Source organism: Phasianus colchicus, chromosome 1 (genome assembly GCF_987193195.1).
Source record: "Phasianus colchicus chromosome 1, bPhaCol1.hap1.1, whole genome shotgun sequence".
Classification (NCBI taxonomy): Eukaryota; Metazoa; Chordata; class Aves; order Galliformes; family Phasianidae; genus Phasianus; species Phasianus colchicus.
Window position 1 is genome coordinate 147,774,203 of NC_143436.1, and position 21,177 is coordinate 147,795,379.

The 21,177-nt window shown below is 38.1% G+C and overlaps 1 protein-coding gene across 2 annotated transcripts in view; it reads right to left on the reverse strand.

Moving 5' to 3' along the window:
* GPC6 (glypican 6) overlaps positions 1 to 21,177 on the reverse strand; it is a 730,376-nt gene that overhangs the window by 50,048 nt on the left and 659,151 nt on the right. Inside the window, exons 5-7 of one of the 2 annotated variants that reach the window (XM_031610618.2) lie at positions 18,951 to 19,081; positions 11,701 to 11,844; positions 7,133 to 7,162 (exon numbers count right to left, since the gene is read on the reverse strand). In XM_031610618.2, coding sequence (XP_031466478.2) covers positions 7,133 to 7,162; positions 11,701 to 11,844; positions 18,951 to 19,081 — 305 coding nt within the window. The remainder of the gene's footprint in view (positions 1 to 7,132; positions 7,163 to 11,700; positions 11,845 to 18,950; positions 19,082 to 21,177) is intronic. The other variant, XM_090129991.1, reaches the window with a different exon arrangement.

Here is a 21,177-nt window from a genome sequence, read left to right on the forward strand (position 1 = left end):
TACAGTACAAATGAATGGTTAGAAAATCATACAGAGACTACAGGCAATGGCTGGGAACTCCGTATGTTCTACTTCATAAGAAAAGAACAGGTGGAATGAAGGTGTCATTAAGATCTTCAAGACAGGAACAGATTTCTAATGTGTATTCAATGCATAATTACCACAGGATGACCCCTTACTGCCAAAGCAAAATAAATATAATTGCTGTACAAGAATACAATAGTAATTCCCCAGTTTACCCAAGTCGATAGATTGTGAGCTCTGTAAGAAAATGTCTGAGATTGAGATTTATCTCACAATACAACATCACCTACTGAACTGCAGGGTATAATTTCTTCTTAATCCAGTTCAGATTTCTAAACCAGTTCAGATCAACTGTGCCCTGAAAGTTCCTATTTCTTTCAGCTGATAGCATGGGAGATGTGATTTGGGTGGCTACACCGTTAGATACCTACATTTGGTCAGCTGGATTTCATATGAATTAATAAATAGTAGCTGAAAGCATTTTTTTATTTATGTATTATTTCTAAGATTATAAATGTTCACTGATTTTAAACCCACTAACATTCATTATAAGCTCATGGAAAATAGGATTTTTTCTCAGGTTCATTTCTTACGCAGCAATTTTTTTTTCTTAAGTGATTGCTGTTTTTCTCTGCAGAAGAAATGTGGTTTTCAAACTCCCCTTACTTCTGCATATATATCACACTCCTAATATATGAACACTGTAGGTATGTTATATTAAAAAAAGACAGAGTACTTCAAGCAATTTGCTTTTTACTTAGTGACTAGAGCTGTTACTTAGGTAATACAATTATTGCTACACACTAGGGTTTTTTATAGGCTCAAATGTTTAAGGAGAAGAGCAACTTTCATTTAGACCACTTGCATTTGGATTCCTGTGTACAGTTTACACCATCCAAATATGTAATAGGAAAGCATAATTCCAAGTACTTTAAATTCATGCAATTATCCTAGTGACTTTTAAGTGCTAGCTGCGTATCAGATGCAGTTTCCTCCCATGCTAATGAATGAGAGTTTCAGTTCCATGAGGCTCTTACAGCATTCCTCTTGCCTGTATTTAAAAGCTCTGTGTGTAGGTGTAAATAGGAGAGCTGTGTATCAGAGCCCCACCAGTCAGCGAAGACCCAATTCAGTTGCCTGTACACAGGTATCCACTGCCTTTGGTAGCCTTTCTGTCTTACACACATTTGTACAGTCACACCATATCTGAGGTCTTAGGTGCTATTCTGTTTACGAAGAAGTCAAATTGCTTCTGACAGGTTCTTACTAACACCAGGTAAAGCATTCACAGGTAGGCAAACAGCCATATTTACAAAGAGGAATGGAGCTAAACCAAGTTATGAAGGGGCTATGCGGCATTTCTCAGGAAACAAGCCAGGTCTAGGAGACATTCTCACCTCTGTGACTGGCCCATATGTGGGCCCAGGGTGGTTCCAACCCATCTGGTCAGTGGGGAATACAGGTACCAACAATTTGCCCGTGTTCCCTGGGCCAGCCACACACCTCTGTCAAGTGCTCAATCACCAGGTGCTCAATCATCAGTTCAAGCTGTGACCTCACAGTTCCCTTGCCTCTCTCTTCAGCCTATTGGTCTTCTAGGCAGCAGAGTCTAGGGAGTTATTCACTTGGCTGAGTGCCTATTTTTGGTCTGATTTAGGATCTAATTAATATTTCCTACACCTCTCATTCAATAACAAAAATAATTGAGTCTAATGACATTTCAGGGTCCTCTGGAGCATTCAGAAGACTGATGAACTCCTACAAGGACCTTATCACGTCTGTTAGCTCCTTGTAGATGCCTTGGTATTTCAGAACTTCTCCCTTAGCATGAGGCACTTGTGTTTCAGCAGATTAATCCTTCCTGTTATTGATCACCCTAACTAGCTCTTCATTGCTACCAGGGGAGATTAACAAACCTGGCTCCACCTTTGTTGTAGACACTGGGTTAGACACTGTGAATATCACTTTTTATTTTTTTAACTAGAAATGACATGCACATTACATGTACATAGTGTGTAAGAAGCAAAATACAAGAAAACCAACAGTTGTTTACATATTTACTAATGTCCTCAGTCACCTTCACTTTGGTAGAGGTGTCTGTGCAGAAATCAGGTATTGACGGCTCAGTAGGAGTTCAGCTAACTCAGCTCTAGTCCTCTGCAAGCTAAGTATCTTGTCAAGTCCAAGGTTCCTCATAGCTGACAGAGAAACACTGGTACTTCAAAGAGCCTATTCATGTGGTCTCTTGCAGGCATCTACATCAGACTGTGGGAATTATGCTCAGAAAATTCCATTTTTTCTTAGATGGCTGTGAAGGAGCCCATACAACTAACTCACACTCCTGTAGCTGTAGTTCACTATTGCTGTGTACCTCAGCACAGGCCAATGTCCAGAGTGGGATTTAGTGAAGGATCTTGAAGGTATATGCCTGCTTTCCAGAGTGACTTAGTATCTAAAGTAGAAATACACGGGCTATGCGTTTTGCCCTAGCATTGGAGTTATGGTGATGCTAGGGTCTACATCCAGACCTACAGTCAAAAAAGTGCTGCTGGGTCTGTTAGCATGCATAAATTTAGATTAATTCTTAGCTGATGATGCATATGATATACTCAGATATGATGAAGCCTTTCCTTCTTCCTTCCCAGTGTAATTAAAGGTCTTGTCTTTCCCATCAATTAATATATAGAATTAGTCACTCAACATTTTCTCTTTATGAGCAGCTACATTAAAGAAGCATTTTGTATTGCTGTACAAACAACTTATACACTGATATAACTGCAGAATGGGAGAGAAAAGGTGGAAGAAAATATAGGAAATCTTTTAAAATATAAAATATTTGTTCTTGACTAAGGAAAGTTCAGCAAAGGGTCACTATATGTATGGAGATTAATCTTTTTAGTTCCAGTATTTTACCTGCCTTTAACTACTAGTAGTATACTTAAAAGTCCATAAGGTGTCAATTTCTATAACAGCCAAGAAAAATGTGTGAGCTTGGGAAATCAGTTTTTAGTCTGCTGTAACCTACTATTTGTTATTAGTGGAGTCCAGCATTGCACCTCCTGATATGAGTTCACAATATATCTGTGTGCTACAATCTAGCACAATAAAAACTGCTGAAAAAGGCTCCAGAGAACTAATTGCCAGTACAGGGTAACACATATTTTTTCTTTCGAGAGTGAAAATCACTTCTTGAAATTCAGAAATAATCAAAGCTTTAATTTCTCTGTTGGTATCCATACTTGTGTACATCTAACTTGATGCTGAGAAGATATCTTATGGTCTGTGATCACTTGTACAAAAGGACCCTCTAATTCTCTAGTGGTAAATGAACTGGTGATATATTACAAAATCCCTTTTTTATGAAAACTTAGTATTGCTTTTAGAACCTGTTGCTAGTAGTCATATTAACCCTGCAAGAATACATTGCAGCATAACAACTTTCAGACAGGTAGTCAGTCATAGTTGTTACTCTCATGTTACTTGGAAGCATCTAAATGAGCATGGTTTATGTACTGCAAGTAGAGATAGAAGATCTGCTACCAATTTCTTCTCTTAGTATTATGTCAAAATGCTAAAGTGCAGAGGATTTTTATATAGTCAGTATCTTTCTGTAGCATTAACAAGAACATTAAGAATTTACTTTTCCTTCTGCAAAGATTCATGCACAGACATGAAATGTGATCTATCTTTCAGCTGAAAGAGCAGTGTTGATATATTTCCCACGTAGGCTCATCTTCTAGAGGCTGATAATAAAAACTTTCTGTATATTGAAAAAAAGCGAACAACCATACCCTTTTTTGAGCAGAGGCAAAAATATCAAATGGAAGGAACTGGATTTTAATCCATATTTACAGGAGGGGGGGAATTGCCATTGGCCAATTTGTGCAGCCTCCAGAATGAACAATTTTTTCTGCACACTAGTGAACCTCCTAGTTGCCTGATAGTACCACAACAATAAGTATGATTAGAAGTATGATTAAAAATATCAATCAATATATTTTACAGATACAGTTCTCCTTTTGTGCACTTCTGATTCATAAATTCTAACTCCAAATCCTGGTATTGCAGTTACATTGACTGTCTGAGCTAATCATTCCGACTCTCTTCATACTCAGTGGGGAGAAATGTGAAATTCAAATGGTAATTCAGATTCTTGTCATTTCCAAATGAGTACCTTAAGCAAGGTCTGTAGGTGTCTTGTTCTCGCCATTGATTAATAGGAGAATGACGCAATGGCTCAGGTTTAAATAGCAGTGTGTTAAAAGATAGAGCAAATAATTCCAGCTTCATGTTTTTATTGATTGATATGCACATATGTGCAAAATTTAGCCTGTACATCCTGCTTTTCTTTACACTAGTAGCCAAGTTCTGGAATCACTTCATACCTCAACAACTGAAGACCCATGACTGCCATTTTTTTCATCTTCACTGCCTTTAGAGAAGTCTAGTAATTGGGAGCAGATTCTGTTTACAGGTTTTTTATGCCACGTAATGGTAACAGATGTACATTATACTGCTTATACATCCAAGACATTCCTGGAAATGAGATGATGACTCTAAATGGATTTTCACACCCATCAGATAAAGGAAGCTCAACTTCCTAACAAGTACATTTTTAAAAGATGCTCAAAACAAATGCTGCGTTCAATGGGACAGTCAGACAACACATCCCTATTCAGGCAAGGGAGACATTGCATGGTGATCAAGATTTTACATTTTCTTGGACAGTTAATTAAGACAGAGAACTGTCTTACTGTTATTATTGGAAGATAGTCTTTCTTTACTCATACTAAACCAAGTTTGAACAGCAGGCAGACCCATTCCACCTGAAGACAGAGGCAATCACTGTAATAAAGCATTTCTTAGTAACTGCTTCATGCACATTAGGAGTGCAATTCATCAGGAACAGCAGCATGCAGAACTGTTCAGATGGGTTACGGAATAATATCACCGTTTTTAAAAACAGATCTCAGCCAGGTCTCCTGGGAGGATTCTGACAGCCACCATCACTCACCACCTGTGCCACTAGTATTAACCAGAAAGGAAAATGTGATAGCACAGATTTAAACTTAGATGTTGCAGTTACACAGAAACCAAAAATAACGAAAATCTGATTCTAAGCAAACACCTCTTCAAGAAGAAGCAAGCAAATCCTAAATCTGATACCAAATGACCACGACAAATGTTGAAAAATGTATTTATTAATTTTATGTATTGTATCCAGACAGATAATGAGAAGGGGGACTCTAAACACACAAGATCTAAAACTGGAGGAGCTGAGCAGCTTGCAGTTTACAGGAGTGATCTGCTGATAATTAATAGCACACAGGAAGAGATGGCATGTCCAACAGCACAACATCTAGGCCTTGTGGGGGAGTAGCCTGTGGGAAGTCAATAGGTGTCTTAAACACTTGTGTAAGTCTGTTAGCTTCACTCTTAAAAGTGTGACGAATACCTCCTGAATTATGGAGTCTTTTACAGACTCATTGTGTTTTTCCCTATGGGCTCTGTGTGCAAAAGGTGTTTGAAAAATTCATTTTTCATAAACACTGATTTTATTGTAGAGTCTCTTGAGAAATAAAATCTGGACAATAAACATCCTGTCTCAGGAATATTGTGCTATCATTGCATATATTTAACATGTCTAGACCCTGGACTAAATGGATTCTAACAAAATTCTGCTGTTGGGAATACCCCAGAGGATTCGCCAGGCAATTCACATCAATGTCTTCAAGGTATACTGTCCTGTTAATTTTGGTCTACTGATTTTTTTGTTTTGTTTTGTTTGAATTATATTTTCTGCTTCAAGTAGTTTTTGGTGCATTGGGAAGGAATTGTTCACAACGGATTTCTTAGGTTACTATTGAGTTTTTTATTGCAACAGAAATCATTACACAATGGAATAAAATATACTTTAAAAATATGAATGAATGGACACTTAAAATACATCCCACTATATGTCTAAATTAAGCATTTCAGGTTCTTTTGTTCATAGAAGCTGAGTCTTAATTTACTTTTATTTTAAAGAAACCAGGAGGGAAGATAAGGCAACATTTTCCTACAAAGTGTGACAAAATATATTCACCTCCCTCAGGTAAAGAGCATGAAAGGGTTTAATTTTCAGACTAGGTGCATTTTCATCCACTTATCTATGCAGCCGCTATACTGTGCTTGAATGTAAATCACTCTCCAAATGCTATGGCCAATTTCTCAGTTGCCTGTCTCCACAGTATGCATGTGCATTATGCATTACATGGTTAATAGTGCATCAGCTCCCTTGTGGAAAATCAAGAAAGCTTCCATGTCCTCATGAAAGAAAACGTGGAATTATTTTACACACGTCCAGCCAGGTCAGGCTGCATTTATGTTCTTGGGAGAAATTCCAGGTGAATAAAAGCAGCACTGTGCTGTACGGTGACATGGTGGATTCAGAGGTACTTGAGGCTGCTCAAATGCAGGAAGTAGGTATGGCTAGATCAACGTGTTGCTCTGTAGATTAATTAGTCCTGCTAACATGCAGGATATAATAGGCCTGTGAGGTAAAAGCTGTGAGGTATTTCACAAGTGAGGTGATGCATACCCGTGTGGTGCTGCCTTCCTGACCTTTCCTTGGCCTGCTGAGGGGGCCTTTGTCTGAAACTCATGGACCTCCAAAACTCATAAAACTTCTGAAACTGAGAAGGCATCGCAAACTCACACAAAGCATCTAAGTGGCTTGCCCAAGTTCAGACAGTGAGCAAGGACAGCTTTAGGGAGCCTAGGATGGCCTGGGAGCTTGTTTCCTTTGCTTGAGTGCTATCTATCTCAACACACAAGCCCCAGAACTCGGTGCCACTGCAGTGTCTGCTTTGCTGCACATGCATATATGGTGGCTGAGATCATGCAGACACTTAGGGCAGCTTTTAGTTCACTGAGGGAATGCACCCCTGTCTGGAAAGACAGCAGCCCTAAGCTCTGGGCAGTACCAAACAACATACAGCCAGTGCTTTAGCCTATATGAGACACAGAAAGGAAAGATGGTGAATCTGAAACTTAAAGAAGTGTTTAGCTCAGCACTGTACAAAGACAAATGGGAATGAAGATGAAGAATAAGAATACCAAAGCTTACACCATGTTGCATTGTCCTCCAGATAGTCCTCTGGGAAGCAAGAGGGAAACAGATTCAGGGAACAGAAGAAACAAAATGAAATAAAACAAAACAGAAACAAAACAAACAAAAGAAAAGAAAAACAAAACAGGTTATACCAAACAGGCAACCACAGAGAAGATAACGAGTTTTTAAAAGCAGTAGATATTAAATAAGAAATCTTAGTTTGTACTCTACAGAAGCAGATGAGTTCCATGGTTAAAGTTATTTAGTTTCTGACAGTATTTATCATAACATTAGATGCTTTAGCCTGAAGTTGTCACTATTTGGCACTTTGTAGAAGAGAGCTGGGAAATGATTTCTCGGAGAGATTTAAATATGTACATTATGAGCTAAATTATAGTTTAGAATATTTAATCACATCTCAGTTGCCTAAACCTATGTTTAGACAAAATGAATGATGGCCATCATTTCTCCATTAACAATGAAAAATACAGATATTCACATTTGAGATAGTCATCTAGGCATCAAAATTGGGAAGATAGTTGTATATATTTATACTACTGATCCCTATATTTAATCACTAAACTCCTCATTTTAGCTTCTGTTGTAATCAGGAGAGAAATAGGTTGGAATCCAGTTACCTAAATATAGGCATACGAAGTACATTCAGTGTTACCTAAATATAGGCACGTAAAATAAATTCAGTAGCTCTGAGGTTCCATCTTGCTTCCAGACAGGCCTTTTTCTAGTAACATTTAAATACCTTGAAAACCATAGGCATCTCAAGCAGTATTAAGTGACTGTTTACGCAGCTGAATCCCAACTAAGGGAACCTGACAGTCAGATGCCACATAGTAGGCATCTTCTTAGGTATCCTACTTTATTTTCAACTCCCGTCCAGGAGAGCACAGACATCCTGAAGGACTATCCTATCTGCCAGCTCAGTCTGATGTCCTAGATACCCTGAGGCATCTCAAACAGCCTTGCATATCTAAATGTGGGTAACTAAATTGAGCCTTTCATTTCCCACTCGGTGAGCGGTGTCTGTAACTGCTGGGGTGAGTCACTCTCTGAAGACATATGTCTCTCTCCACTGACTTCAGAAAGAGCCTGACTTTTAGGCCCCATGCTGAGAAGACTTGACGTAATTGCCTGAACATAGGTTCTGCTTGAGATGCTGCAGCATATTCTACCTGACTCCCCTTAGCTGCACTGGAGGTACCTGAGTCTTCTCTAGTTCTGCACCACATCAGTCAGTCCCTTGTTTCTAGTACTCTCGGGAGTCTCAGATAGTGCTTTATACCCATGCTTAGACAACTCTCTCAATATCTATGTGACTTCCTAAATACAACCAGTACATTTAAATTCACCTATACGTGCTTTAGGGCTTTTTCACATTTCTCACAATTAATTTTGACCTATTTCTTCTTTGTTAAGCTTTTCTGGTTAACACTGTGACAGTGACACATGGAAACCTCTCTTCTTGAAATGCAATAGCTGGATTAATTAAACAAGTTCAGCAAGGATGAAAAAGCATGTTTTCAGAAGGGTTCAATACCTGGCTGTTTCACTATAGACTTCTTATGGGAGATCTGCTTTCTGCAACATACTTGATAAAATATGCTCAACTGAATTAAGCTCATAAACAGGAATATGAGCATGAGTTAAAAATTGATTCAGATATGCTACCTGCTTGAGATGCAGAGGAAATATTTTCTAAACTCAGTCACTTCTAAGGACACGCTGTCAAAGACATGAAAGCAGAGTTGTTTGTTACTTCTCCTTTTGAGGTTTACATAGCTGGATGTTTGGACTTTGTGGTGACGGTTAAAACTTAAATGGTCTAACAGTGTTTTATGAATAAAATATCCAGAACAGACTTCTAACAGCATTAATGTAAGGCTGACTCAATGAGGGAAAGTTCCTCTACATAAAAGCAGATAATAATTACTCCTTATTTGTATTTCTTACATCTATAATAATCAAACGGGGCTTTAAACATTTGACACTACTATCAAAATTTTCATCCTGCTGTACATTTGTATTTAATAAGCAATAGGAAATGATCAGTGTGCAGACTGGAAAACTGCTTTGAGTAGGATTGTCTGTACCCTGTTAATGATGTGAGGATGGGGAGGATCTAACTGAAGCTGGTCCTCCAGGCTCTGTCTAGAGTCAGTGAAGAGAGATATGTGAGTCAGGTAACGATTCATTGTGTAACACACTGAGGGTCTAATGTAGGCAGGTTGAATGGTGCTCTTGTGAGGAAGGAGTGCAGCATTTATATCCTTCTGGATAAAATTACCGAGGATGGTGTGAGATGTAGGCAGTGACCTTTCCCAAGTGTTGCTAAGGGATTACAGCTCTGAAACAAGGCCTTCTGCCCTAATCCACATAAACTGCCTTTCCTCGCTCCAGCTCAGATCAGTGGCCATCTCAAGTTTCAGGGATTGTTGCTCTCAACCCAAAAGGAGATAACAGACGTATCACTGCCATTTGGAGATGGATTTGATACCCACACATGTAGCTAACAGGGCATGAATAGTTATTATTTTAAATATCACCAGCAAGAAAGATAAATAAGCATTTTCCTGTAATGCTCGTCAAAGTAAAAGTAATAATGCTAAATTATTTTTTTTCCTCTTTTTTTTTTCTTTTTTTTTCTTTTTCTGAAATAATGCCTCAATAGTTAAATCGCATAGGGAAAAATGCCCTTTGAAATTCTAGAAGTTATTTTGAGTAATGAGGGATTACCTTCACTGGCAGTTTTCATTTGTTACAGCCTTTAAAGGCCAGCAGCATATCTATCTCACATTAGTGCTTTATTCAAGATGCTGCCCAGTATTTTGTAAGTTTGTAGTGTAAGAAGACAATAATATTTAGAAGTGAACATGGAAGGTCTCAGGAATCTTTTTTCACTGCAAAAGTTCTCCAACAGTTCTTACAATGTAGCAATAATCTAAGTGGACCTGTGCTACCAGCCTTTCCCTTTGTGGTTTTCCTCTCACCTTACTCTTTTTCAGCCTTTAACTTTGACCAGAGCATGCCTAAAGTCTGCATGCTTCAGTGACCTTCAACTTGGCAAGTTCTAGGTTAAGATCCAGACCCTACACTGCACCAAGCAAAAAGGACTGCTTCTGTGAATCTCAAGAGAAAGGGTAAAATTAAGATCCTGTCACACTGAGAATTACCAGCAAGATTTTTAGCCTGAGATGCTAAACTGTGTTATAAATCTACTGTGTCAGAGAGACTTAACTGTACAACAGAGATCTTTTCTGTTCCTCATTTTAGGATAATCAAGCTATACCATTTTCAGAGAAAAAGAAAAGTCAGAATATTGGGTTTAGCTGCAGAGCAATACCATGTACTGACTAGAAAGGTGATAGTTTTCATTGGAATTGCAACAGAGATTGAGGGAATATAGTAGATTAATGCATGGTCTACAGCATAGGCTCTTGGAAAGACTTTGGTGTGATCTGTGATATGGAATACTGTGGTAATCATCAAAGGAATTTACGGAATGATGGTCTAAGGAGAGACTCAGGTCCTGATTGAATTAGTGTATTTGGGTGTCTGGTGCATATTGGAATGACCTCTAGATAGTTTAGACTCACAATCAGAACCATAGCAAGGCACTGTCATGCTGCAGTAGAGCTCAAATCTGTCAGTCACTCAGTAGAAGGACATCCCACCAAATCCTCAGGCCCAGCTACCAGCTGCTATTCCCAACAGGTTGCCTCTCTCCTTTCACTCTTCCTGCAGCCCTGAACATGAGTGTCTTCTAAAAGACAGACCAATGCTGTACAAGTGGTCAGCAATAACCATGGCAAGTGGAGGCTGTGCTATACTGTCCATTTTGATTCAGATGCTTTACAGGTCTTTAATTTTGCCCATTGGCCTTATTTTGAGATAATTACTGAGATAGTATTAGAAGCTATAATAATTAGCCTACTATAAATCTTTAGATGTATAAATAGCAGGACATCATAATCTGAAATGAAAATCTGATGACTGGTAGTGGAGAAAATAATCTTGTGTTAAAGTCCTGTTTTTGAAATGATTGATTAAATAAAACAAGATTAATAATCGCTCATGTTTCAGCTGATAAAAGTCAATTTTTGAGATGGATGGAAATAAAGTAGTTGTTATTTTATTATTAAATGAAGGAGTGGAACAAATCAATGTGTCTTTGCATGTGGATGTCTTGAACTGAGGACTAAAAATGTATTAAATATTTTAAATACCTTAATAAAGAAAATAATTATTGCAGATTACTTTTCAAAGAGAATTCATATTGCAAAGTACCTTTCTTGGCTCATCTAATTTTTGGCTTGCAGGAAAGAATTTATTGTCTTCTAACATTTCTAATACATAAAAAGTGAGTCAGATTGTTCTCCTAGAATGCAATTCTGTTGTATTTCCAATGGGGGAAAAAAAATTTATTGAATGCCAGAACAGTTGGCACAGAAGCTATATGAAGTGATTATGAAATTATTAAAAAAAAAAATTGTCAGGAGATTATCATTCTTCTACTGTATTACCAAACCATTTCTACTTATTGAAGAATGAAGTACATTTTGCCTTACCAGCCTATCCAAACTTGTGCCAGCAGCAGTTGTAGGTCGCTCCTCTGGGTTATATGGTCTAAACCGTGTATTAAAGTTTTCAGCGACTGAACGGGAAGATCTCAGGGCAGGTGCTGGTTTAGGCTGACCACATCCTTGGAAAACCTGAAAAAGATATTGTAGGTTACATGACAGCCATAAAAAAGAGGGAGGCTGGTGTTTTACACTCATATATTTGAAACTTCTTATTTTACTGACATTTTGGTAACAGTGAATAGAGCACTTGCTCAAAAACTCAGATTAATAATAAAACATTAATAATTAGTCCATGAGTATATAAGAACATATAGGGTCCTTAAAAAAACACCTACTTCATGAAGATGATTATTCTAAGAAGCTAACACCTGAAAGCACACATGAGCCCTTTGTGACAGGACTTGTTTAGTAATTATTTCAGCTTTTGTTAAACATGGTACTTACACAAAATCACAGTTCATTCACAATCCTTCTCTACAGCTATTCCTATCTGGTAATTTTGTTTGTATCTCAAATAAAAGGTCAGTGATGAAAGAGTCTTATGACTAGATTATTTTTTTATTTCCTAGCTGGCATGATAGGAGAGATGACTATAGCTGTGTTTAGTGGGCAACTGTGAGAATAGTTATCTGGAAGTGTGTTTGTTTTGTAGGTATAAAGCTAATGTTCAGAGTTGTGAGATTTTTCATATTCTCTCATTTGGAATAAAGTTTCAGTAGCATATATCTTGTGCATCCTAATGTGAATAGAAGACACGTTTGACTGTGAATATTAAGTATGTATCCCAGAGGAACTCTTACAGAAGCTGGTCAACTGAAAGGAGGTAGAATATTCATGCAATAACTTTTTTTCAAGTTCTGTGATGAAATAGGATCTTAGTATTTGCCTTAATGCTATCTTTTTCACTTCTGGAATAACTCTTCTTTTTGCTACATTTTGGCTACTTTTAACATTTTGCCATCATTCAGAAGAAAAAGAAATTAAACATCATCATTTATTGTAAGCTAGTTTTTATGTAATGCCAAACACAAACTATTTGTCCAAATGACAAATATATGTGCTGGGAAAATTTTACATATTTATTCTGACTATAGATAAGTTATGCATGAGAATCTTAACTGTTTATTTAGGTATCTATGAAGTCCACTTTGGTCAGCAAAGCAATCAGGCTGTTTGCTTACAGAGACAAATGGCAATTTTGCAAGTTGACTTTCAGAGGAAAGGAAAGTGTGGACACTGAATCATAGAATCATAGAATGACCTGGGTTGAAAAGGACCACAGTGATCATCTAGTTTCAACCCCCCTGCTATGTGCAGGGTCGCCAACCACTAGATCAGGCTGCCCAGAGCCACATCCAGCCTGGCCTTAAATCTTCCCCTTAACTTTCACAGAATGTGTTAGGCTACCTTTATGATCATGTGGAATAGATATGAATTTGCATAATTTAATTTCTCTTGTGAAATACTGGAAAAACTAACACAGATATTGTGGCATTTCACTTCATAGTTGTAAGTTGTAAGTAGTTTTGTATGAACAAAATTATTTAAAGCCAGACAATAACAGAGGTAGAAGTTAGATAGCAATTTTTAGATCACGGAAGAAGAAATCATTTAGTTTTTAAATGACCTGGCAAAAATGCAGTAAGGATGCAATGATCTGTAACTAAATTTTGAGTGCCAAAACCACATTTTCTAATTTGCATCCAGGTATTAACTGACAAGACAGAAAATGTAAAGCTGATACCTGAAATTAACAAATGCTCCCTAAGAAGAAGCACATTAAGTACTTCACAGAGCTGTTCAGAACAATTTATAGGAAAATATGCTGGTGTTCCATTACAAATGATGTGAGTTAGCAGCAAAAATCCACTCTTTAAAAAAATGTACTTTATAATTGGTGCTGTCCACTTCATCTGAATTTGGAGAAGCAATTCCACTTGAAATTAAGAAATCAAGATCTAGGTGTATGAATGTATGTATCTGTTTTCGAGCTAAACATCTAAACACCCATTTTAGGCAGTGGAGATGAAAAGCTCCCTTTGGTTTCTTTCACATCAGCATCTATAATCATCCTAGGATATCTGATATCTGTTAAGCCTGTCTTAACACAAGACTCATGGGAGACCATTCCACTCTGAACTGCAGCTCATATGATGCATCCTAAGGTGCAGCAAAGAGCAGAAAACCTCTGTGGTCAGGGCTTTGAACGAAGCCATGGGATCGAACCAGTGGAGCCAGTGAAGAATTACTTCTATTGAGCTGGCTAAATGGAGGTATCTACTTCAGGATGAGTGAGTAGATACTGTGAAAAAGGAGTTCTTTTCCTAGGAGAACTCACTATTTTGAATCCCAGAAGAAAGAATTTGTGAATCTATGAAGCTTTGAGTCATACTGTTATTTAGATGTACTAGTGCTCAGTGTTTCCTGTATGGGTCTCTGTATGGATGTCTCCATACAACTTTGCTCTATTGACTCTCTCATCTTCAGATAGAATAGTATTGATTTTTTTTCCTGAAGTGCTATTATATTCTTAAAGTACAGAGCTCTGGAAAGAACACAGATAAATGAAGAGGTTTTGTTAATACGAAACTCTAGGGCTATTTTAAGAAGAAAGTTGGACAAGTAGTTTTATGAAGATTTCCTCCTTATAAATAATACATAAGTAGTCTGCTATGTCATGGAGCTCATTCATCCTTTTAGCTGGAGTAATTGCCAAAAAGGAACATATATCTATAGGTTAAAATGGCACATCCATCAGCTTAGATAGAAGTAGATTTAAGACTCACTAATAGGAGACTGAGCTATGGGGATAGCCTTTATGGAAGAGCAAAAATCTTGGCATGGTATCCAAATAACACTTAGAGCAGCCAAACATATATGTATAAAACCAGATGGTTTGAAATGCGGAAAATAGCCCAATATATGTTTTGTTTTGAGGAGCAATGAAAATTATGCAGATACAACAAAATTGGGAATTTTCAACATTTTGAGGAATTGCAGCACTTTTCTGCTGTTTTGTGAGCTTTCTTCCACTTTTTGAGAACAAGCAATCTCTGCAGAAGTCAGATACTAAATATTTATATTACTGAAGTGTAGGATTTGCTCTTTTACTTCAAGCAAGAAAGAAAGGTAAAGGTACTGCCAGACTTATGGGACGTTTGTGAAGAACTTCAAGCAAGTTTGTTTTGGCCAGGATTGAAAAGATCATATATATTTGATAACTCCCTGAATATTCTCAGGGAGAAGGAGAATTAGAGTTTAGCATATGTATGCTATGACTATACTTCGAATATGAGCCGAGCCATGAGTAACAATATATAGATTAACTAATTTTACCACTTTTATTTTCAAATCATAAATATGTGTCACTCCTGAATAACAGATTTCAGTAATAAAGATAAGCTGTCTCAGACATTATCAGGAGAAACACAGCATCACTCAGAATCACAGAATCACAGGGGATCAGAAGGGACCTCTGGAGATAATCCAGTCCAACCCCATTGCTAAAGCAGATTCCCCAGAGCGGGTTGCACAGCTGGTGTCCAGGTAGGTCCCCGGAGAAGGAGACACCATAACCTAGGGACAGCTCGTTCCAGTCAGTGCTCTGTCAGCCTCACAGTAAAGAAATTCTTCCTTGTGTTTGTACGGTCAATCTATTGCAACCTGATTATTACCAGATATTGCCCTCAGAGACTACTGAAGTCTGAGTAGACCCAGGTAGCTAAGCCTACATTTAAAACATACAGACAGCCTAGATTGATAGCTTTTTTCACTGTGCAACGATGGTTTGCAGATGGGACTCTATCAGGATGGCTGTGAGTGTTAGATGATGAGGTGATGGAATTTGGTTGTGATGGTCTTTAGTCCTTGCATATTTCTGGAAAAGGGAAACTCAGATCTGATTCAGATCTTGTAGATTTCTCTTGCAGTAGGCCTTGGGGTTTGAGTTTGTAAACCATTGCTACTTTCCGAAAAGCGTCTCCAAATATTGCAGCTGTCAGAAATGTGACTTTCCCTGAGGCAAAATAAAGACCTCCTGGGGATGTTGTTCAGGGACATGACAGCCACACAAGGTGAGCTGCATATGAAGCTTAGAGATCTGTGGTCAGACTTTCTAAACAGTCAGTGCTGAAAATAGGCTGCAGAGAAACGTCAAGAAAACAGAGGATTCCAGCCTCAGGATGAATTGGAAGATCTTAGCACAATACTAGTACCTGGTTAATGTGACCTGTGCTGAAAGAATTAATTACAGTCGGTTTACAAACAAGAAAAGTCAATGACCTAGGAGCAGAGATGCTCCATTTAATGCAATGACAGGTACTGGGATATGGCTGGGACTGTATGTCCTTGGTCAGGAATACAAAGATAGAAGAGGTACTTGTGGCACCTCTACAGTTTTGCTTCAATATTGATATGCACCCATCAAGAGTGAAAGACAGAGGGTTTGTGTCTCCTAAGGAAATAAAAGACAAGATGTGAACTCCAGCAATAAGCTCTGTCTGTCTGCACTGATTAATTGTTAGCTCATTGGCTTTTTCTTGGACTGCTCCTACTCGTTCTTTGCTGAATGAAACAACCTCAAAGAATGTAGATCTCAGCAGTATAGAAATGAATTGGTCTGCCTCAAGGTCAGGCACTGTTCTTTATCCCCCTTTTATTTATCAATATAACTGTAACCATGAAGACTATTTCTCAGAAAAATAGTTCTGAATATGTTGTGCGTATTGTAATACAATTATTATGTTGGAGAGCACACATCATTGAATTTTGCCTCCCTATGCACAGGAATGTGTATCAAATGTATTATACCTAACATATTTTTCTGAAATAAATTCCAATATATAATTGCAGATGGTATAATACAAAACATATATCTTGCAAAACAAAGACAAACTGATAGTTTTAATGGGAATGACTTTTGGAACAGAGCAATTTACTGAAATGTTTGAAAAAGGAGAGGGATGGATATTAGTTTAAGTGATCTCTGGGTCTTCTGTCTGAAAAGGAGATGAGATTAGTGAGAGTTCCTTGAAAAAACTACTGTTTATTGTAATTTTTTTCCATTCCTTTGAAGAGACAAACAAAATACAAAATGGCCCTAAGTACTACTGAACAAAGCTTAGAGACTCTTCCCAGACATCAGCCAGATTTTCAGTTAGAAAAAGCTGCATGTCAGTGGTGAAGAATAATCTGTGTGTATGTGGGTGTTGCAAGCATGACGTTAGTGCATCATTATTTTCCCATTGTAAAAATGCGTTGACTGACTCGTGGAAAAAAGACTGTGATTTCCAGTCACCACATTTTCAGTGGATACAGTCAAATGGAAGGTACAAAATTGTTTGAAGAAAGAGAAAATAGCACGATTTCAACACCCTGCCTGAAGCTTGCTGAGCAGAGTCTCAGAATATTTGACAAGCGTGGCTTTTCTCCTACATTAGATCTGCAATTGCATTCTGTGCACCCCATTACATCTGGCAAGGTATCTGTCATTTTCACTGAAGATCTAAGTGGTCAGTATGTATAAGGGAGAAAAATTAGGCAATAGATGAATGGTGCAAAGTCTGCTCATACATCATCTCTATAGATTTGACATGACAGACGTAGAAGATCACAGAACTGAACCCCAAGACTTTGGTCTCTCATACTTGAATAATAAAACACTTCCATGTGTCAGGGCATGAAAAAAGAGGGATGTAACCTAGGAAAACAAGGAAAATGCATTTCTGGAGAATAATGGTCTAAGCAGAAAATACAAAAGTCCCTCAAGCAAAGACAGCTCAGTTATCTGTGAAAATGCAGAAAAATAAATTTCAACTGATATAGTTTTGAGAAAATATTGGATAAGATTTCTCTTAGAAGAAAAACTTTAGAGTGCAAATGGAATTTCAGTGATTTATTAACCTCTACAGCAAATAAAATATTTCTGAGGGATACGACAGACAGCCTCCTCTATTGCAAATGAGTAGTTTGATGAGCTCGTGCCAAGGTGATGTCATTGGATTCTGGCAGGGAATGCAGTTTCCCGACTAACAGAAAAGCTGTGAGATTGGAGCAAATGAAAGAGAAATACACCTGAGCCTTTGGTCAGCTTTCAGTGAAAATATTTTCTGTTTCTTTTCTGAGGTAAGGGCTGAGTTTTCTGAAGCTGGCCTTTGATTCCCCAAATGTTTGGCTGATAAACTCATTGATCACTGCTGCCAGAACAAAGTCTCCTTGCTCAGGATGTAGACTGCTTTTAAAATCCAAGTAACTTCAGGGAAGTTGAAAGTAATAGCATTTTGAAGGAAATCTTTATAATCCTGCAGCACTGGGCCTGTTAAATCAGCTAATTTTGGACTGGCAGGAAGAATATTAACCTTTTATCCCCACAATTTTCCTAGCCATGGCAACTTCCTTTCTAGCAATGGAAACTCACTGACTCGGGTAGCCATCGTGCCAGCAGCTAACTGGTTGCTGGGAAATCCATGTGGGTGGAAATTCTGAATGCAGAGAACCTGGCAAACTGTTGACTTTCGGTTTTTTGAACTGTAGCGCACTGATGCATATTAAAGAAAAGACATTAATTGGTGACTGCTGCCTCAACAGCACCTGCTACTGAATTCAAAGGACCTTATTAACACAGGGTTCAGAGGTGGCGGTGATCTGTGTACACAGACACACTAAAAATGGAAAGGAGGACGCTGGTATCATTAACTCTGTTTATCTTTATGTCAGAATCCAGACAAAACTCCATCAAACTGAGGTCTGCTAATCAGAGGCTGTCCAATGTAATGATATTTCCCTAGAGAGGATATTAAAGGAGGTTAAATGGATCATTTTCTATTCACCTCAAACACATTGTGCTGCAGTCTGACCTAAACAGATCAAAATGTGTGTGGATGTTAATATGGGGAGTCACAGATAAGACACAAGCAGAAGTTACCGAATGCACTCTGCAGAGTATTACAGTTACCTCTAATTTTTAGCAGTGTCTGTTTTCCCCAAAGTTCTTGCAACTATCAATTTGAAGTTTGCTAAATGACACTTTTCTCCCTGTGGCTCCATTTTAAAAACTTCTGGCTTGTTTAACTAGACAAAGGATTCAAAGGCATCCCAATGAACTGTTGAATGAACAAATGCAATTTCTATTGTCTGGACAATCTCTCTTAAGGCCTGGGCAGAAAAAAAGTGCTGGATAAGTTTTTTTCTCTTCCTTGTGATAGTGAGCAACAGAGAAGGTGTGACCCACACAGTACCTTTGCCGACACCTGCATGCTGTTTTCTTGCATGTTCATGATGGCTTCAGAAATCTTGACATCAATAGGATCCATGACTGATTCAATGTTGAATGGTCCCTCTAATCTCTCCGCTACCAGAAGCATAGCATCTGTTAAAACACAAAGCAGCCATTCCCTTAAAGAAGAGGTACCTTCAGGTGCCTCAGGCAGACCGAGCGCTCCGGACAGCAATGTGGGGATGTGTGACAGTGGGGAACCTGCCTGCAGTGCAGCTCCCCAGTCAGCAGGAATGTCTCCCTTTTCCACCACCACCACAGAAAGAGGAACAGGAACTGTAAAAGTTAGATTAAAAATAGTTGCCATAGCATTTTAAAGCTTGGGGTTCAATTATTTTACACAGCATCACATCACTTGAAGCAGCCAGAGCTCTGGAGTGTGCTTATGTGTTCTCTGTCCCAAGAAGAAGCAGGATGATACAAATGAATCCCTGGCGTATGTTCTTAGGGGCTGTGTGAAATGATGAATACTTTGATATGATATATTATGGTGTTATAATTAAAGCAGCTGTTCTTTCCGACCTTAATGATCTCATTTTCTCTCAATACGTACCACAGATGAATATTGGATTTCTGCCATAGTATATAGGTATAACCATGTTCACCCTGCTGCATTTCAAACTGTAGTTGAAAGGTTTATGCAGAAAAATATATGCTTTGTTTTTTGAAGTTAAAGAGAATTGTTTACTTAATTTGCTTTTGAGACCCTCTCAAAAACAATTGTAGCTGGGAGAGTTCACTAACAAGTAAAAACAAAGCAACTGAAATGAAATCAACTACAATAAAAACAGATTTGCCACACTCATGTCCACACAGACTTAGCACAATTTCTGTCATCTGATATACTGCACTTATACTATGCTTTTGAACATCACATTTCTTTCCTCTCCTGTGTAAGCATCTAAGACTTCCAGAATCAACGTACATTTAAACCCACAAGCAGTATTAACACAATAAACAAAAACCTTCACATACTCTCTATCTCTCAAGCTCAGGCTTCAAAATGTACTAACCAGCCTTCCTACTAAAACAGACCTCACTTGTTCTTTGCTGCAGAAAGTAGCAGTCCTGCAAAGCTGTGCCAAGAGGCATGGAGCACCTCATCGCTCTGATGGCAGTGCTATCCCTGCACTTGGCTAGAGAGTCCTGGGGCTCCTTTCCTGTCTGCATGGCTGTCTCCTTCCTTCCCACAGAAGCATGCATCTGTGGATGTAGGGAAGAAGATGCTGGTGTCTCACACAAGTAGCTGAGAAGCAAAAATCTATGCACAGCCTAACCTGAGGGTTACAGTATGTTAACAGTTTATATGCAAGCAGTGAGTGTCTAAATCTCCCACTGAAATTGAAATTAGCATTTTTTACCTAAGCACTTCTGTAATTTCAGGTCTAATATGTCAGTGTACTTTCAGGCTGGTAAGAGGGGCATGCCTTTTTTTTTGGAGTGGGGTGTTTTACACTTGTCACTAAGTGTGAGAAATGGTGAGATGATAGCAATTCAGTTTCAAACAGAGGTGTTATTTTGACAGCCTGTTATTTTAAAATGCTTTAGATTAGACCCTTTTCAAGGGGATGCTCAATGAAAACTGCACCTGACTCTGATAGAAGAACCAAAATATTTTATGTATATACAAAGTTATATACTTTTATAGGCACATACACATAAATATATATACCTGCACATGCATGCATTTTATTTTTCCACATGGAAAAGAATAGTCTAGTGTAAGGGATTTCATTCCCCACAAATTTAGAACGTCTTCTATAAAACATTTATGCCTTTGAAATTTACAAGTAATGAGATCAGCCTAAATCCCAGCAGCCACAACTACTAGTGACCAGTGTTCTGGCAAAAGTGGTGGCTGGATTCTGGAGGCTTGGGATTTGTTTGGTCTTAAGTTTAAGATTAGAGTTTATGCATAAAAGAATTGGTGTTATTGATTCATTAGAGGAGTAGCTCAGAGCTTAATTTAGGGACAGGTACTTCTTTATTCCAACATGGTTTAATTTGGAAACTAACAAGCTGAACAAACTTGGTGTTGAGCTCAAGTACATGTTTGAGATAAGGGACTTTGTTGAAATAGAGGTCAGTAAATAGGTAACTGTTGGTATGAGAATAGAGAATAGAGGAGATCCTTCATGAGAACAAGTGGTAGCATTAGTTCACTTACTGTTTCTTCTGATGGTAAGGAT